The sequence below is a fragment of the Tripterygium wilfordii genome, chromosome 9, assembly GCF_013401445.1.
Source record: "Tripterygium wilfordii isolate XIE 37 chromosome 9, ASM1340144v1, whole genome shotgun sequence".
Lineage (NCBI taxonomy): Eukaryota > Viridiplantae > Streptophyta > Magnoliopsida > Celastrales > Celastraceae > Tripterygium > Tripterygium wilfordii.
Window position 1 is genome coordinate 6156828 of NC_052240.1, and position 20694 is coordinate 6177521.

Genomic DNA, 20694 nt, shown 5'->3' on the forward strand with positions numbered 1-20694 from the left:
CGACAACGATCGAGACCAAGAGGTGGACTAACAACCTGACCCAGTCGAGGAACTAGAAGAGCTGGGTTCTGAACCATAGAAGAAGATCTTAACAACAATGGTTTCTCCAACAAGACCCAATCCCTAGTCACAAGTTCTAAAATTGGATGCATACAATTATTGAACTCCTAAAGGAGAGGACTTTCCAAAATCCTGGTTATCTAAATTTGATATCAGCAAAATCATCCAAGAAGAGTGAGAGAGGGTGAATTTACTTGGAGGTAGCCGTCTCTTCTTCAATACAGTTGCGAATATGCTTGATGTTGCGCCTACAAATTGAAGCTGATTGCTTGACATCGACGAGGACTACAGCACTAATGCCAGCCACAGTGAGAATTAAATTTGTCTATGCCATCCACAACCATGGGTAAGTTGTAGGGTCTGTTTGGAAAGGATTTTGAAAACAATTTTCTATTTTTTAAAATTGTTTTGATACTGAAAATTCATTTGGTAGTAGTTTTGAAGAAATAATTTTGAAAAATTATAACTCATATTTGGTTTTCAAAAACCAAAAAATAAAAACTAAAAAAAACTGTTTTGGGACAAATTTCTCTAAAACACACTTAATAATTTTGGAAATGACGAGAAATAATTTTCCACGGTAGCACTAGTCATACATAGACAAACATCCATAAGTATACATAGACCTATGTGGCATGCCACATGGGATTTGACGTGGCAAATTCAAACCAAACAAAAATCAAGAATAAAAATGGGTGGGCTTCTCTCACTTCTCTCTCACTCGTCTCACATCTCTCTCACTCTTCTCACATCTCTCTCATTTTCTCTCTTCTCTCCCTTCTCTCTCTTCAACCACTCTCCACCTGCAACCCCTCTTCTCTCTCTTCATCTTTTGCAGACGACGCCGTAGATCTGGTGACGAGGAAGATGACGGCATGGAGAAGCACTAGTGGAGGTTGGTGGTGGTATTGAATATTTATAAAGGTGAGACCTTTTAAAGCAAGGGAAGAGAGTGTCAAATTTCCAAAAAATTTGATTTTGTAAATTGGAGGCAAGATATTATGTGATTATCAACCTAAACAATGTAATCAAGGCCATATACTGTGTAATTATGAACCAAAACAATGTACTTAGGACCTGTATAAAATAAGACAGTCATATCTTCATAACTTGATTTGTTTAGGTTTGCGTGTCGCTACTGCTCTTTCTTGGCTGGTTGACCGCAGCTCTCATTTGCAAGGGCGACTTCAACCATTGCGCCCACTGTTTAGGGTATTTCATGTTGTGGATTTGTTTGTTTGGGTTCTTCCATGTCGTGGCTTTAGTGTTTGGGGTCTTTCATATTTTGGGTTTGTTTATTTGAGGTATTTATGTTGTGGCTTTGGTGTTTGGGATCTTTTATGTTTTGGGTTTAATTATCTTTGGTGATTGTGTTGTTTTTGTCTCCAAGCTAGTTGGGGTGCTATTCTCTTTCTCTGGACGTTCAAAACTCTATTCGAAGTGAATAATTACATTATTTCAATGCGTAATTACACATTGATATTTGTTAATTACATTATTCAAATGTGTAATTACATTGATAATTTTTAATTATCAAACAATAGTGAATAATTACATTATTCCAAAGCGTAATTACACGTTGATAATTTGTAATTACATTATAGTGGCTTAATCGCATAATTCACAATATATTGCTCTAAGTCATAATTTAAAATTATCTTCTCAAATTTATATAACAATCTATTGAATCATAAAAAAACTGAGTTCAAAACATACAAATATAAATGTGAATCCAATTTATTTTCTGTTTTGATATCCTTTGCAATATATATGTAATTTCATTGTTTGTAAGTCCAATTACACTGGAGAAATTTATAAGTACACATTATACTGTCTTAATTATATCTCATAAACAGTTTGGATGATTATAAGACAACAAGAGATAATTACATTATTTCAATTCGAAATTACACATTGATAATATCTAATTACATTATTATGATCATATTTACATTGATTTAAGTGTTGTCATGGTTCTCATGGAGGAGAGAGAAAAAAAAGTAAATCTAATATGAAGATAAATAAGAGAGAGGTGGGAACATGTTGACTTATGTGGCTCTACATATAAATATTTTATTACCACATTCCAGGGTGTCATTCACATGTGACTTTCTAATCTAATATAATAATACAACAATGTATTATTGGGGATTGAGAGAAAATTTAGCAAAATTCTAAGAGGTCATGTCAGCATAAATATTTCCTAACATGATAACACGTGTTAACATCTTTTTTTTCCAGAGACTTTTTTTTATCAAGTCTAATTAATATAGTCTAATATAATGTATTTTCTTTTAGGGCTATTTTCCCTGATAAGCACTATATGCATCCTATTTTTAACTAAGTACATTCCATTCTAATGCATTTTTAAAGGGTTAATATGGTATACTTAGTTAAAAAATCCCATTTTTAACTAAATACACTCTACCCTAGTGCATTTTTAAAGGGTTAATATAGTATACTTAGTTAAACATGGGATGCATATAGAGTTCATCATTTTCTCTCCCCCAGACTTGAAATGCCAGCAACATTAATTTCATTAAACTAAATTAAAAAAAGGGGAAATTAGGGGAAAGAACAATGCGGTAGTTATATATTACTCTGTTCTTGCATTTGTGACTTGGTTTGTGCATCTGCTCTCGGTGCCAACTACTAAAGTCATGCATCTGATTTATGGTAAGGATTATTGTTTGTCCACTTTAGGTTATTGCTTACTCAACCAAATATCATATTTAAGCAGGGAAGAGATAAACAAAGCATTAGGTTTGGTTAGCCACTGCTACCTCGATTCGACGACCTATTTCATATAATACGTTAGGATTTTTGTTAAGGGTTTTCGTAGTAACCTTTTCTTACACTTGAATTGATTTCCGTTAATCGGTCGTCTGATACTTTTCTTGCTTTGCTGGAATTGCCTTATCGTTGCCAGAAGATGCAAGGGTTTTGTTGCTCGGTCTTGGGTGTTGATTAATTTGTTTACTCCAATTGCATTGCTTGTTGCTCGAACAATACACTCTTTAAACGGGACCATCCATGTTCTTCTTCTGGTACGTACCTCTTATTTCTTACAACCTATGCCTAATATCTTAGTGGTTTTCTTCTTTAGACTTTATCTAGCACGCTGCCATGATTTCTTTGTTGATTCTGTGTTTATAATTGAAGAGATTGTAATTATTCGCCCCTCTTTTTTTTGGATTTTCTGTTTGAACAAACACAATTGACCAAACTGTGACTTTTAGTTTCAGGAAGCCGAACATTAAAGTTATCTCCAACCGTAATTTTTTTTTTGTTCCTAAATGTGCTTTTTGGTCATCAAACTAGGACAGAATGTCTGCACTATAGTTCTGGAGTCTGACAAACCTTCTTATCCAAAATGGACTCATATATTGCTAATTTTCTCAATCCGAAAATAGGACATAATCTACTTGCTGTTTATTTCTTAGTCTCACTCATTATGTAATTATTCGATCTTTCATTTGTTCCAGTTGGGGCCGCCAATGTCAATTATATAAATTCAAGATAGATCGAATTGTGCATACTAGGAATTCTTACATATCATCAATTAAGAATTGTGGGGTATGTGAGTTTGAACTTTGAAGTCACTGTTGCTGCCTTAGCCTCCTTAGAAATCATATAGTTTCAAACATGGGAGTACATGATTACAGTATAAGTTGCCGCATATTCCCTAAATTGATGTCATTAACAAACATGTCCGTGCTTGATTTTGCTTTTTTTCCCCTTCTAGCAATCTAACCGTTGAAGTTGGGACATCAAACTTTGCATTACATAAAGTAATTGTTTCATTAATTTTTTGTGCGTTGTCAGCTTAAAGTTTTTACGCCATATTCTTCATTTACAATATTCATTGTCTTTAGAGATATTTTAAGCGAAGAAGAAGGGCTAAACGGAAATTTTGATGCCTTTAATGTTACAAAGTCGGCAATTGGGCATACTTTCGGTTTCATATGCTTAGTCATACACGTTGATTCAAGTGCTTTTTTACTCATTTTGCGGCTATCATCTCCAGTTTCATTTACTCATTTTGCCAGTCAATCAATTTAAAAATTTGAAGCCATGATTAATTGTAAGTTTGGAATTTTATGTTGTATAAGTTTGTAAGTTTTTGTGTGTGTTGGGGGTTGTTCTGCAGAATTCCCACTTAGTTTTACTCAATGCTGATTTCATTGGCCCTGAATGCCTTTCTTTGGATTGTCTGCATAATGATATTTATGTAGTTCATAATGTTTTCTTTAACCCTTTGCAAGTTTTGTCCATTCTAGGTTCTTAAAATATATATGTCCAAGATTGAATGGTGTCTTCTCAGTGACCTCTCTTTAACACAGAATGGAAAATATAATGAACAAACAGATTTATCTAAAATGCAGTTAAATGTTCAGCTCCATTTGCAATCTATCACCAGTATCTTCAGGTGTTCAGGTCAATTCTGATTAAGTTTTGTTGGTTTATGCCACTAGATCTCTGTTCCTTCTTGTCTTTCGGTTCCATCTCAAAACGGAATTAAACGTAGAATCGAATTTGGGTTAATTTGCGCGGCTACTCTTATGGGTCTTTCAGTAGCTAAATTGATTAAGTTGTGAAGGATCACAGGTTAATTCATGTAGTAATCAACTAAAGATGGGTCAAGGAGTTAACGGAATACAAGATGAAGATCCTAATTTCTGCGCAATTTGTATGGATCCTTTATTGTTTTCTAATTTTTTTTTGTGGGTAAAATTTTAATTCTGGGCAACTGTCTTTATTTTGAATTATCTTATGAATAGTTTTTTGTTTAATACTAGTTTTCAGTAATTATCTTTCTACCTTGTTTGTTCTTTTCTCCCAAGTATGATTGACCAGTCTTCTGTTCAAAATGATTAGTATGCCTTTGTACATGGTGTGGTTTTTCTTCGCAGCAATACTCTAAAAGCATACCGTTGTGGCTTTGTTTGGGCTCTAATGCAATTTAGTTGCTCTACTTGCTGTAGGTGGTATTTTCTTAAAAAACTGAAATGGGGTGTACTACTAAATGTTATGTTTTTCATTGGGGTATAGTAAAATTGGGGTGTACTTAGTTATTTTTGGGGTGCAAATAGTGCTCATCATTAGAATTTGGATTGATGCTCATGTATAGCTGAAGAGCACGCCTTTGATTGTAACCGCAAGAAATCCGACCATCCTCCATCGACAACCATGGCTCCTCCCAATGTCCTCATGGTAAGCGAAATTAACTTTTTTTCCCCCTTGATTTGTTTTTGTTTTTGGTTAAAATGATTTTTATTTTAAGACGCTCATTCGATTAATAGGTTGCAGAAAAGCCCAGCATCGCTCTTTCCATCGCTTCTGTACTCTCACACGGCCAAGTACACACTCTCTCTATATATCTCGCTCTTTTTGTACCTATATTAGGCGGCTATACTTGCATGTTCATTGTGACGTTCTTGCGCTTAGGTTTACTCTGAGGGTTTAGGATATAAACAGAGTGATGTACTGTGCTGAGATAGTTGACATTGGTGAGAGAGAAAACAGTGAGAAAAAATGTCTTCTTCTGATTTAATTATCAATCAATTGAAGTCTAGCATTCTTTTTTTCTTGTGCCATGTTGTGTAACCCGAAATTGGGATTAAATTCAATCATCACTTGCTTTGAATACATTGAACCTGCATTGGAGTTGGAACTTTATATACATATATGTTGCAAACGTACTCCCCGGGCGGGACACTTAAGGCATTAGCTATAGCATTGCACGGGTAGATACACACAATGCTTAGTATCCATCGTTTACAACTAGGACCACCGGGGTATCTAATCCCATTTGCTCCCCCATCTTTCGTCTCTCAGTGTCAGTATCGACCCAGCAGAGTGCTTTTGCCGTTGGTGTTCTTTCTGATCTCTACGCATTTAACCTCTTCGAGTTGAATACCGCCATTTCTTGCTAATCCTCACTCTACTTTAATACTTGGAGAACGCGTCTTCGGATTGCATGGAGACTATTGGCACGGGTACATTTGTCGGTGGAGGAATGTGATTCGTTGCGCTTGAATCAACAGCTGCTTGGTTAATTAAGATCCTTTTTTTTTCCCGGCTTTAAAGGCTCGTAAATGGTTGCTAGTTTTAAGTCTGGACGTTAGTATCTCCATTTATTACTAGGTACACTTTCTCTTTGTGGTATTCCTTCCTTCGCATGTCAAGAAAGGATGAGAGGGACAAACTGCGAGTGAAAAGAAATAACAAGTATTGCCTTGATGGAACAAAATAATTCCCTTCTTTATGCTCTCTCTTGATATATTTCACTTAGGAAATAAGGTAATCTTTATCCTAGAGGTAGGACGAAACCCTACTTCGACAAGAGGAGAGCTAGACCAAGGCAGGACGAACCATGGCTTGCCGAAGACAAAAAACAACACCAGGGTATTAGAGGGGCGCAAACTTCTTCCTATTTCAAGAGTACTTTCCACAGAACAAAAAACATGATACCTATGATGCATCTTAACACACTTGCAGCAAACAAATGACTGAAGGAGAAAATCGAAGAAAAAAAAAGGATTGCTTCTTTATTATTTAAAGGATTTTTTTGCCTTTCAAAAGACATTTAATTGTTTAAAGAGATGTAAAATGTGAATTTTTTGAAGTCATCATTGTGTCATCATTGTTTGATACTTTGAATAGCATTGTTGGGAATTGTGATAGATTTTGTGTGCTTTGTCCCAGTAATTAAAGTTTTTATCCTCCTCTTCTTTTTCTTTTGCCGGGTATGGGGAGTAATATGGAGGAGTTTTTCTGGGCCAACGTTTTGATAGATTAAGCTTTCCAAAAGTATATTCATATGAAAATTATTTCTTCTTTTGAACGCCTTCAATATCCTCGCTGATTCTATGTCTTGATGCTATTTGAATTGACTTCTATGAGCATGCTTGTGTAATCTGAAATTCATACTATAATCAGGTTGAAATGAAAAAGGACCCTTTTTATTCTTTCTATAGAATTCACCACTTCGTATTTGCATTGTTTGTATAAGGTGGGAGGATGATTATGAATTCTCTTTGTGATTCACATCCTTTTGCATATGGATTTGACAATGTTAGCGGCTTACGATTTATGTTGCATGCTTCAGATGGCCACAAGGAGGAGTTCTGTAGAGGTACATGAATTTGATGGAATATTTCTTGGGATTCACGCACACTATAAGGTGACATCAGTCATCGGACATGTTTTCAGGTATTCTTTTTTTTTTTTCCCTTCAAATATTTAGCTTAACCTACATTAAGCCTCCTTTGGCACAACAAATGGATATATGATTGACATTAGTCTTCAAACACTTAAGGGTTCTCGCACATAGGTGAACAGGTGGAGGCAAAGAAGCTTGTTGATTATCATAGGATTAGGATAGACACTTGAAATGTAGAGTCGCTTGTAAACTAACATAATTAGTTGAAACTGTATTTGGATACAGGATCCACATAATATGCTTAGATAGAATAAATGGGTAAGTGAAAAAGCTAGGGAGATCAAAGTTTGAGTTATAAGAGTTGTTAGTGCCCCCTCTCCCTCCCCTGATGCAAGCCAAGACCTGCAAGTTTAGGAAAGTCTGGGAAGCCACTCAACAGGAGGTAGCGGATTTCGCTCAACGCTGCTAATTGCGGATGTCACTCAACGCGACCAAGTCACACACTTGATTGGAGCACACTCTAAATTCAAGTAAGAACTTGTAGAGAAGTATTTGTTTAGTTTAGAAAAGTCTGCTTTCTTCCCTCTCCAGCAATAACTTAAATAGACTACATATGACTAGTCAAAGACAATAAATATAAGACTATTACAATTCTCAAGCAAGACTTTACTACCTTCCAAGACACATAATTCCCATAAAAGTCATCTAGGCTCCAAGGCAAGTTAATGCTCCTGCATTATTCTCCTCCTCTAGAGAAGAACTCGGCTTAGAGTTCAAAGTCAATTCTTTCCAGAGTAGTTCATCAATCTTTTTGAGTTCCAGAGCTGAAATCCATGCATCTTTTGAGTCAGGTTTGTCCATCCAATGTACCAAATACTGAGTGTAAGTTCCATGCCTTGTAGTGATGGTTCGTACATCCAAGACATCAATAGCTTCTCGAGGCGTATTTGCAGACACAGCTGGGAGTTCATTTGGCTTCACTAGCGCTTTATCCTTGTCTCCATAATATGGATACAAATCACCAACGTTAAAAGTTGGACTGATTGATAGTTCACTTGGTAGCTCCACGATAGGCATTTGCTCCAAGTTTCTTAAGAATCCGGCAAGGCCCAAATTTCCTTTGCTTGAGCTTGTTATAGGTGCCAGTAGGAAACCTCTCTTTTCTTAGATAAACCATGACCAAATCTCCCTCTTTAAACTCCTTATTCCTCCTATGAGCATCAGCACTGGATTTGTAAAGCTGAGAAGATTGCTTCAGGTACTCTCGTACTTGAGCATGAATAGTTTTGATGTGGGCAGCAAGTTCTTCTGTCTCCATGCTCACTCTAGCTTGGTTTGTTACTGGCAGTAGGTCCAAGACTTGACAAGGGTTCTGGCCATATATAACTTCAAATGGTGTTTTCTTAGTTGAACGGTTGAAGGAACTATTATAAGCAAATTCAGCTTGCGGAATAACGAACTCCCTCTTCTTTGGATGTTCACCAACTAAGCTTCGAAGTAAATTCCCTAGAGGTCTATTCACCACCTCTGTTTGACCATCGGTTGGGGGATGGTAGGCACTAGAAAACTGCAAATGTGTTACCAACAACTTCCGTAGTGTCTTCCAAAAGTGACTCATAAATTTTACATCACGATCAGAAGTGATAGATTTTGGAACCCCATGCAAGCGAACTACCTCTTTGAAAAATATCATAGCAACATGAGAAGCATCAATGGAGTTTTTGCAAGGTATAAAGTGAGACATCTTCGAGAAGTGATCAACAACAACGAAAATGCAATCATTCCCTTGCTGTGTCCTTGGTAATCCTAGAACAAAGTCCATAGAAATATCTTCCCAAGGAGCATCTGGAATGTGCAGGGGCTGATACAATCCAGTATTTTGCACTCCTCCTTTTGCTCTTTGACAAATAAAACATCGTTGCAGGAACCGAGCAACATCGCGCTTCAAACTTGGCCAAAAGTACCTTTCCTTAACAAGTGCTTCTGTTTTGTCTCTCCCAAAATGGCCACCAAGTCCACCTGCGTGTAATTCTTCAATGACAAAAAATTGCCTTAGTGAGCCTTCTGGTAGACATAGCTGGTTTCCTTTAAAAAGGAAGTCATTCATGAGCAAATAATCATTATGCTTTCCATCATTCAATCCATCCAAGACCTTGGAAAGAAAGGATCTACAACATAGTATTCAGGTAAAAGATCAACGCCAATGATTTCACAAGAAAGAGTAGTCAGCAAGCTGTATCTTCTGCTTAAAGCATCAGCCACCCTGTTTGAAATTCCTGATTTATGATTCAAGACAAAACTGAACTTCTTCAAATAAGCAACCCATCTTGCATGGCGAGAATGCAATTTCTTTTGTGACTTAAGAAATTGCAGCGCTTCATGGTCAGAATAAAGAACAAATTCTACCCCAATAAGGTAATCTTCCCATGTCGCAAAGCTTGAACCACTGTGTACAATTCTTTATCATAAGTTGACTATTTCAGCCTTGCATCATTGAGCTTCTTACTAAAATAAGCAATCGGTCGGCCTTCTTGCATAAGAACAGCTCCAATTCCCACATTAGAAGCATCACATTCAACTTGGACAATTTTTGCGAAATTTGGCAAAGCCAACACTAGCACTTCAGTAAGCTTTGATTTCAAGAGCTGAAAACTCCTTTCTGCTTCTTCTGTCCAGAGGAATTCCTTACCTTTTAAAGCATCCATCAGAGGGGCAACAATGGTGCTGAAATTTCTAATAAATCTGCGATAAAAGGAAGCCAAACCATGATAGCTTCGAATATCAGTGAAGTTCATAGGCGTTGGCCATCCAAGAATAGCTTTCACCTTTTCTTCATCCATTTTTAGGCCTTCTGCAGTGACAACATAGCCTAAAAACACAACATTATCAGCCAAAATACAACATTTTTTTGAGATTAATGAACAGCTGGTTGTCATGTAGCACTTTAAACACTTTAGCCAAGTGTTCTAGATGCTGAATTTTATCTTGGCTATCCACCAATATGTCGTCAAAATATACCACAATAAATCTGCCCATAAACTCTTTGAAGACTTGTGTCGTAAGTCTCATGAATGTACTTGGTGCAACAGAAAGACCAAATGGCATAACAAGCCACTCATACAAGCCATCTTTTGTTTTAAAGGCCGTTTTCCACTCATCACCCGGCTTGACTCGAATTTGGTGATAGCCACTTCGAAGGTCAATCTTAGAAAAGACCTTAGCTCCACAAAGCATGTCAAACATATCATGAAGACGAGGAATTGGGAATCGATACTTAATTGTAATCTTATTCACAGTCCTACTATCAGTACACATTCTCCAAGTCCCATCTTTCTTCGGAGTTAAAAGAGCTGGGACTGCACAAGGGCTCAAAGATTCTCTAATAAGTCCCTTAGCAAGCAATTTCTCTACCTGTCTTTTTAACTCAGCATGTTCAATAGTAGGCATTCTATAGTGAGGCTAGTTAGGAAGGATAGCACTTGGGACAAAATCGATCTGATGTTGTATGTCATGAAGTGGAGGCAAACCAGCTGGAAGTTCTCCTGGAGCAAGACCATCAAATCTGTCCAGAAGGTCTGAAACTTCTTTAGGGACCTCCTTTGCATCTCCCTTTTGATCATCAACAGCTTCTAATGCATAAGCCACCATCTCTTCCTTGCAAGCTTGTTCAAAAGCTCTATAAGACAGCAAGTTCACTTGGACTTGTGTTGGCACATTGGTAGGAACGTCTTTTGAAGGAACCAGCACATACTTCACTCCATTTTTCACCAGAGAAAAAGTATTTTTCCTCCCATCATGATGAACATTTCGATCAAATTGCCATGGTCTCCCAAGGAGCAAATGGCATGCATCCATAGGGAGAACATCAAAGAAAAGCTTAACTTCATACTTGCCAATAGATATTTTAACTTGAAACCTTTGAGTTACTAAAATTTCTCCCCCTTTCTGAACCATGAAACCTTGTAAGGCTTTGGATGATTATCACAAGAAAGCTTCAACTTCTCAGCCAGTGTCTTTGACACCATATTCTCAACACTTCCAGAATCAATCATCAAAATGCATTTCTTGCTACCTGTCAAGCAATAGGTTCGAAAAATGTTGTGCCGAAGCCACTTTTCATCTTCTTGAAGAGTTAAAACTCGGCAAATGACAAGGCTTTCAGCATCAAAATCAGGTTCACAATACTCCTCTTCAACGTCTACTTCTGGTGATTCATCGTAAATTGGTTCTTGGTCATCTTCTCCGTGTTCTTCGTCAACAAGATGAACTGCTTTCTTAGAAGGGCATTCATATGAATGATGACCTGATTCTCCGCACCTGAAGCACTTGACATTTGATGAGTTAACCTTCCCTTGTTGCTTGTTTCCTCCTTCGGCACGCAAGTTTGAACTCTCATTAGAGCTTGTTGCATTTTTCTTCCCAGGGAAAACCATTTTCTCTTTCGAAACCTTAGAGCTTTCTCCTTTCTTGAAAGAGCCCCATTTACTTTTCTCTTCTGCTTTGAGAGCCATCTGATATGCCTCTTCAAGAGAGTGGATGTAATGCATTGTTAATTCACTACGCAAACTAAATTTCAGCCCGCTTATATATCTCGCAACAAGTTGATCATCGGTCTCATTCAAGTTAAGGCGACTCAACAATTTGTAGGATTGTTCTGTATAATCAGTAACAATTTGTAGAATTTGTGAATAGAAGGTCGTACTCTCACAACCGTGAGAGTTGTTTATTTATAGCATCAGAGACAAACCCTAATGGTATTACATCAAGTGGGCTGGGCCCAGTACTAATATATTCTAACAAGACAAATTCTTCCACTCAAAGAATGCTTCAAGAGAAGCAATCCAATCACAATATTCATCTGGATTGAGTTTTCCTTCAAAATCTGGTGCATGCACTTGGATACTTCGATCTGTTCCTTCTAGAGCTCTAACCAGTTGTTCCATAGCAAAAGGATTAACACCATAACCTTCTGAATTTCTAGTAGAGCTTGAAGAATCACCTTCACTCCAGTCACCACCTCTTGAACTTCCCTGTCTACTATGAGTTGGAGAAGAGATTCTTTGAAGGAGTTCATTCACTGTTTGTCAGAGTTCTTGATTTGATTGACGAAGTTCTGTTATTTCAGATTCTAGATTTATTTCTTGAGCTTTGTTCCTTCTTCGACCACGCCCTCGTGCTATATTTGTAAAAAAATTCTGGTTGCTGGAAGTTCGACACCCTAGTAGTAAAATGCCAATAATTCTTACCACAAAATTCTGATTCCTGATTTATTTGTTTTGTTGGGAACTAGACTCACAAAACCTGCTCCGATACCAATTTGATGCAGGCCAAGACCTGCAAGTTTAGGATAGTCCGGGAAGCCACTCAACCGGAGGTAGCCGATGTCGCTCAACGCTACTAATCGCGGATGTCACTCAATGTGACCAAGTCATACACTTGATTGGAGCACACTCTAAATTCAAGTAAGAACTTGTAGAGAAGTATTTGTTTAGTTTAGAAAAGTCTACTTTATTCCCTTCCCTCTCTAGCAATAACTTAAATAGACTACATATGACTAGTCAAAGACGATAAATATAAGACTATTACAATTCTCAAGCAAGACTTTACTACTTTCCAAGACACATAATTCCCATAAAAGTCATCTACGTTCCAAGGCAAGTTAATGCTCCTGCATTGCCCCCCGGAAATATAGGAATAGGAATGGAGTAATAATAATAAACGCTAAACCTTGAAAGAAGAGGTTGTTGAAGTTAATGTTAGGGCGAAGGAATATATTATTTCAGGTGTTACATTTCTAGTTTTTAAAAGCCCAAACCATTCCACAACCTCGATTTTCCCCTAATAACTTAAATCTCTAATATTCCCCACCATTCACAGATCAAGGCTATTGTTCTACAGGCCAAAAACAAGCCCTTAGACATCCACTCATTCAATGTCATTTCACCATAAATTATTGCCTAAACTTCAACCATTAGAAACCCTAATCTTTAAATATGTTCCGCTCTCGAAAGCACCAAATTTTTTCCTTCAGAATCCCTGAGAACAAGGTTCACTTGTCCTACGTTACACCTATAATTTGAAGACATTGAGGTCCTTTGGTATTCTTAGACCCTGTTATTCCTTGCAATTCACAATTTGTTGGTGTTTGGGATAAGGATTGAAAAGCCAGTTTGAATCTTTTGGCGAAAAAGAGACATCCAAATGACAAAATAGCGAATTTGAAGGAATAACAGGGTATAATAAAAACAGGGGATCTCAATGCAGCATGACATGCCATGTCCTGATTGCTTTTCAGCCATTATAGTGGAGGACGAGAGGGCGATTGATAGCCTCTTCCTTTACCACTTCTTTTTCTTTTGTCATTCAATTCCTAGCATCCACTCCATATTTGGCCACAAATGACCACTCTATACAAATCAGGTTTTGCCCTTGTATTTCTATAGCCACTAGCTAAGTAGGGCTCAATGAAAGAGGCTCTAAGATGCAATGGTTTTGCCACCCAATTATCTTGGGTGTTGAACCATCTTCGATCATAGTAAGTGGTACTTTTGCCCTCTTCAGAGCTTCCCGAAATAATTTCCTTACGAGGTCTTCAAACCTTGAGTTCTGTACCAAACTGGAAGCTTAAAATTAAATAGTTGGTCCATAGGTTGGTCCTTGGACTGCCAGGTGTGAAGGATCTCTATGCATAATGTATTCATGCCATCCACTGTAGGAATCAATGCACTTTTATTTAAATTAAGATTATACCCTACCACTTCTCCCCCAATATCTGCCCTATATATTGACAAGGTCATCCGCATGCAGTTTACTTTTGCGACATTTCCAACATGGTCAATCGTAAAACCCTCCAGCCTCCCTGCCTCCCTCCAATTCCGTTGTCTTCACTAGCTGACTAGCATTTTGGTAACACCTTTCTCTTTCCTTCTTCCTTTCCTTCTTATTTACTTTTCGTCACTCTATGTTGCAAATGGTACGGAGCCCAAGCTCTGAAAATACCTAAGGGAACTGGTTGTGAGCCATGTGGTCTCTCCCTACTCTGCTCCACCTTTTATCTGGTTGATGATATTACTGCTCATTGTTAATCTTTCGGGAGACATATAGTAAGCATAAAGCCTTAACTAATTTTATATCATGGCGACTTTGGTGTCATTGGGTTCAAACCATGGATTTCAATCTCTCCGCAGATTGTGGGTGAGGATGCACATCTGTCCTATCTAGATTCCATAATGGTGGGCTTATTGTGCATTATATTTACTCCAAATATTTCCTTTATGCATTTATTGGGGTTTAATAGCTCTTTAAATAATCCATATATATTCTCTTCACTGTTTGATAACTTTTCAAGGACTCAATATCTATCTTCTGCGCCTTTTGACTGCTTATATGCATAGGATTTCTGCTGTAGATTATGTCTGGCTTCTCTCTCTTTCTCTCTATCTCTGTCTCTCTATGTCTCTCTGTCTTTCTCACTCACTAAATCCAACACGAACAAAACATACTTCTTCATTCTGTATGCATTTATCACTTATTACCTAACTCATTAAATAAATTGCTTGCTGTTAATGTCTGTTACTAGCATTGGCCTAAATAACATTCTAAATTGCCATTCCTCATCTCAAATGCAAAAAGTTGATGTTCCTTTTATTTATAGTGCTTTTGAATGGTTGATAAGGATTCATTATAGTGCTTTTATTTATAGTGCTTCGCATTAGCGAGCTCTCAACTTAAATCTCTTTTTAGTGGTTTGATTTCTTATTGTCTCATTTTTTGGGTGTATCTAGTGTAGATTTTCCTGCAACATATCAAGATTGGAAGGTCACTGATCCTCAGGATCTTTTTCAAGCCCCAATTCTTAAGACAGAATCAAACCCAAAGGTATTGGCATTTTGTTGGATCTTATCCACCTGTGGTTCCTTGTACTCTTAATTTAGCTATTTGATATTTGATTTTATTCAAACAGTTTCATTTACAGTTACTACTGTAGATGGCAGATGGTTTACATTTTTAGATTTGATTTGGTGAAAAGGATGCATTTTGACATACTATTATGTAGAGGTCAGGTCTATGTGACTTCATGCATCATTCCTGCAGCATTTATAGGTCAATGGCACTCTTTGGATGCTGAATGTGACAATGTTTTGGTGTGTATATTGGTAATTTTAATGAAACCATGCCTTGTTGAATTTGTTACCTTTATTGTTTATTCAGAGCTGTGTTTTGATGGTTCTGGTGCGCATTCATGCATGAGTAACTGAGAAACCATTCATATGCATGCATGCAGAAGCTGTTGCTGATTACTCAGCGAATAAAGTATTTCATGGAAAATAATGGCATTTGTACAAATGTTACTGGTTAAATTCAATTGCTCCCAAGTTTTGACTGAAACTTTAACCATGCACGTCCCAATTATTGTGATGGTTTGGATATTTGGTTATATTGTTTAAGTTAGTGACATGTGTCTATTTCTCTTGAAAAAAGGCTCATATTTCTAGACATTTAAGTCAAGAAGCTCGCGGTTGTGAACATTTGGTATTATGGTTAGATTGTGATCGAGAAGGAGAAAACATATGTTTCGAAGGTAACTCTCCGTGTTCTTACTTCTTACCATTTCTTTCACTTGTGTGCAATACCTTATTAGAAAAATATTGATGAATTATTAGGTTTTCACTCTGATATCAATCTTTATGGTAGCGTTGATACTTCTTGATTTGTATGGCAGTAGAGGCACTGAAGGGGGTTTCTTTTTTCTTTTTGAGAGGTGATGAGTGAGGAATGGGGGTGGGGGATGAGTAGGGATTGGAGGGGCCTGAATCCTGATAAGCCATGGTGTTGGGTATGTATGATTAGATTGAAGGATATATATTCCAGTTGAAGACCTTTAAGTTGACTTGTGTACTATCTGTCTCATATCACACTAGATTGAATATGTTGCAAAGTACACGTTACTCTTTCATGGCATTTGCGTTTTTTGGTAGTTTATGAAGTTACGCTTTTTCCCATATACATATAAATGCATCTGCTTTTCCTTAGGAAAAAAACTGTTTAAAAAGACTTCTGGCTGGTTTTGAGTTAATACAACTTTTGGTCTCGGAAAAATATGACCCAGTTCAACTCTGTCATCCATTTTTTAAACGTTCCAATTTAAGCATCAAAATTTTGATTTGTTCCAACTTACTTACACAGGTAGTTTTCTGGCTTTTCGGTTAGACAAACAGTTGACGTAACAAACGATGTCAAGGTCAACTGGTTTTTGTTGATGTGGCCTAACGAATTTGGTGACTAGGATATATATACATGTTTTTAAAAAATGATGATGCAATGAAAAAGAAACAAAAAACCCAAAAGCCAACAAAAAAGTCAAAACCTAAAAAATCTAAATTCCTCTTCATCTTCTTCCTTACCCCGCCGCCCATCAAAATTTATCTTGGAGAAGATTTTGCCAACTGTTATAGATATCCTGATGATCCCCGCACTTCTCTTCCAATGACATTGTAGTGGCTTTCATGTGTGTGGACTTGTAAGGATCAGGAGTGGATAGAACACTAGAATTTTCTCACCCTTGCTTCGGCCTAGAGGTTCCTCTCAGGGTTTTCTTCTTTCGATCCTCCTTATAACTGGAGGAAACTTTCTGGTTAAGATGAAACGGAGCAAAATTTGTATTTCTTTATTTTTACTGCCACATATTTTTTAACCCGCTTAAATTTGTGCCACGTCAGCTCTGTTTGTCCACATCAGCAGTATTAAAAATCATTAACCAATTTTAAAGTTTCTCGTCAGATCAAACAGCCATGCCAGCTGTTTGACGGACCGAAAAGCCAGAAAGCTACCCGTGTGAGTAAGTTGGAATAATTTTAAAATTTTGATACTTAAATTGGAGTGTTTGAAAAATGGGTGACCAAGATGAACTGGGTCATATTTTTCAGTGACCAAAAGTTGTATTAACCCGGCTGGTTTCTATGTAATATTTCTCTCAAGACTAATTTCTAATCGTAAGTACTCATGACCCACTTAGATTTGAGCCACTTTTTCTATATGATTTTTAGCTAGTATTATTAGAACTTTTGGTTTTGAATATTCTTACCATTAATTACCAAAAACTGGGTGCAATGAGAAGGTCTAGTTTACTTAACTATAGTTGGTAAATAGTAGTTATGGACCCTTGTGGTTGGTAAATTTTTTGAGTGTTCATAATCATTGGCCTAAACTGATAAAACCATACAATATCCATGTCAATTCATTACAGTTTTTGCACGAGTCTGCTTCTCTAGATTTTCTTATCATCGTAAACATTGAGTAGTACCTATCAATTCATTCATAGCAACTTAAAACACTGTAAAGCTTACTATGAAAAATCAAACTTAACATACGTTTCATTGGGGGAAAAAAAAAGTGCATTAGTAAATTTCTTAAAATATGTTAGTTGGTACAGTTCGATTGGCATAATTACTTCAAGTGTAAAGATAGTTGCTTCTTCCGATCTTGCGTCTGCTGGCTTTCATGTTGACAATTGTTTCTGCAGTTATTGAGTGTACAGCCTTTCGCATGCGTGATAATCGAAGAAAGGTTTATCGTGCGAGGTTTTCTTCTGTAACTGAGAAAGACATTTTGAAAGCTTTGGAAAACCTTGTTGAACCTAACAAAAATGAGGCATTGGCTGTAGACGCGCGACAAGAGATAGATCTAAAAGTTGGTGTCTCGTTTACAAGATTTCAAACTAGTTATTTCCAGGGAAAATATGGGAATCTTGACGCCAGAGTTATCTCGTTAGTTCTCTTCCCTCTTTACCATATTCTTTTTGTCACTTACATGCAGTGCTTTTCTATTTGGGGCGTGTTATAATTTGTTCATCTTTGGCATTATTGCACTTTGTTTCTGCTCTTCTTCATCTGAACATTAGATCCCTGAAATCTTTGGCCTGGGAGCTAATCACATATCAAACCCCTATAAAATGGGCTGGAGGTGATGTTAGGGGTCTTGTACCTATGGTTGTTTGCATACCTTCGTGTGTGGGTCATGGTGTTTCACTGGAGAAGTTGTTGTAGAACTTGCTTCTGGCTGGCGATTCGGATTTTCTTTCCTTATATACTGAAAGTTTGACAAGACCATGGGTTTTTTCTTTTTTGTTTTTTTTTTGTGAAATTTGACTAGTCTTGAGACAACATTGCCGACTTTAGCGCTTCTTAGGCTTTGCAAATTATTTGCCCCATGTGATTTCGGCCGAGGCGAAGACAAGTGGGGAATATTGGATTGTTGGAGTCATTGAAAGTGTCAGTCACTTTAATTTCTTTCTATAAGCTGTATCAATTTTTTGATTTACAATTTGATCAGTGGAGAAGTCAATGCTCCTTTTCCTAATATTAAAAAGAAAAAAATGACAAAAAGGGAAACAAATATAAAAACAAAAGGAGAAGCTTCTGCATGGAAAGTTAAGTGGCTGCTATCCAAAAGTTGGTGAATACTTTTTAGGTATCCATAGAGTACAGTTCAAGTATTTGTAAGACAAATGGATGGATGTCTTCAATTTCTTTTTCCTTCTATCTCACCCGAAACTGAATTCTAATTCATCAGAATTGGTGATGCACTGATGCCATAATCCTTAGGCTTTGATGCGGAGACATTTAACCCAGTTGCAACATTTTAGGGGATCTTAGGTAGTTGTTGCAAACATTATATCTATCATTCTCTGGCTGTATTTTCTCTTTCTTCTGGTTTTCTTCATTTCTTGTTCGTTTTGTTGTACTCCTCTTCTGTTTCTTTCTATTTCCCTTTTTTGATTTTAGTGCTACTTTGTATACTTTCTATGTTTGCTCTTTTTGGCTTTTATTGAATTGTATCATGTAGTAATAATATCATTTCAACTGTGAGAATAGCTATATTTTCTGCAGAAAAACTCTCTTTTGGTAATTTTTTTCTTTCATCATCTTAATTTGAAATATTTCTATGCAGACCCCATACTTTTATCTTCATAATTGTTGCAAGGAATTGCTAAATTATGCTAATTCATTTCTTGTTTCAGCTATGGGCCTTGCCAAACCCCTACTCTTGGCTTTTGTGTCCAGCGATACTTGCAAATTACTGCTTTTAAGGCAGAAAAGTTTTGGGCTTTGTGCCCATATGTAATTCAAGATGGCTTTGAAATTCAGCTACAATGGGAACGCCAGAAGTTGTTCGACTTTGATGTGAGTAGTAGTTTACTTTAAACTTCCTACACTAGCAGTCTTTGCATCGGTTTACTAATGTACACTTTGAAATATTCCAGGTTGCCACGATGTTTCACAAATTGGTTATGCAGGATGGAATAGTAGAAGTACTGGATATATCAGAAAAGCAAGAAACAAAAGCTCGCCCATCTGGTCTAAACACGGTGAATCTTCTGAAGGTGAGGAAAACATGAGGGTTTGACAGCATTATCATCTTATGTGAATTTAACTTGACGTCAACATGAGCTCTTAGTGTTACTTTGTTGGATATATTTTTCTTTTTGGATATAACATGCCAACGATGGGCTTATGTGCATAGCTTAACTTTCCACTACACATTCTGATATTACCTTCCATGTAGGTAATCAAGAAAACTGTTCACATACACCCTTTAAGTTCCATAGAATTCTATTCTAATGAGTTATTAGATGCATGATCCAATCATTATGAAGGAGTATTCATGTGGAATTCACTATTTTTTTGTGTAATTCACAAAGTTAAACGGCTATTAGTTACTTAAGCCGTGTCTTCGTAGAGTAATTAAGATTTAATTGCAAGTTCCAAAATTTAGTGGGAAATTTGGAGCTATGAGGATTAATTGTTAAATGGCTTCTATTGTTCCTTTAACCAGGAGTATTTATATCCTTCATTCAATGATAGATGAGAGGGTATTGGAATTGTTGCAAGCAGGTTGAATTTGTGAACAAAGTCATCGAATGATGTTGCTCAACTTTGTTTTTCTTTTTCCTTAATGCTAGCTGCAAGTTTGTGGGAAATAGCTACTCTCTATGGTTTTTGTTTGAGTATGCTTAAGTCTTAACGCTTGAACATTCCCCCAGTGGAATAAACTCTTCCTATATGAATGGATGGAGAATGAGTTCATGGATCCTTTAATTCTTGGGTTCGTGGGTATACTTACTCAGTAAAAGAACCTCAGTCATTCAATTACATTCGCAAAGTCCCTAATACTATCAACTCATAGTATAGTGTATCTGCTGATAGTATGAGTGCTTCATGGAGATTGTATTCCTTGATAACTTGGATGTGCTAGATAAGTTGGATATGTTACCTTAACGTACTCAGGTTGCTTCAAGCGCGTTAGGCTTTGGACCTCAAATGGCAATGCAGTTAGCTGAACGCTTGTACACTCAAGGTTTCATCAGGTTTTTTTTTATGTCGCCTTAACTCTTTGTACCATATTTATAGCTTTTACAGTTTCTCCCCTTTTTAGGTATTTGAATGACTGTTTTATCTCTAATTTCCTGT

At 36.9% G+C, this 20694-nt stretch overlaps 1 protein-coding gene across 3 annotated transcripts in view; it reads left to right on the forward strand.

Moving 5' to 3' along the window:
• Positions 1-2627: 2627 nt before the first annotated feature.
• LOC120005833 (DNA topoisomerase 3-beta) overlaps positions 2628-20694 on the forward strand; it is a 28434-nt gene continuing 10367 nt past the window's right edge. Inside the window, exons 1-12 of one of the 3 annotated variants that reach the window (XM_038855681.1) lie at positions 2628-2736; positions 2990-3107; positions 3546-3636; positions 5192-5274; positions 5364-5420; positions 7172-7275; positions 15010-15103; positions 15707-15806; positions 17748-17991; positions 19245-19407; positions 19488-19607; positions 20512-20591. In XM_038855681.1, the coding sequence (XP_038711609.1) occupies positions 5251-5274; positions 5364-5420; positions 7172-7275; positions 15010-15103; positions 15707-15806; positions 17748-17991; positions 19245-19407; positions 19488-19607; positions 20512-20591 (986 nt within the window). In that variant the 5' untranslated portion in view covers positions 2628-2736; positions 2990-3107; positions 3546-3636; positions 5192-5250. Of the gene's footprint in view, positions 2737-2989; positions 3108-3545; positions 3637-5191; positions 5275-5363; positions 5421-7171; positions 7276-15009; positions 15104-15706; positions 15807-17747; positions 17992-19244; positions 19408-19487; positions 19608-20511; positions 20592-20694 lie in introns of those variants that run through there. The other 2 variants (XM_038855680.1, XM_038855682.1) reach the window with 2 other exon arrangements.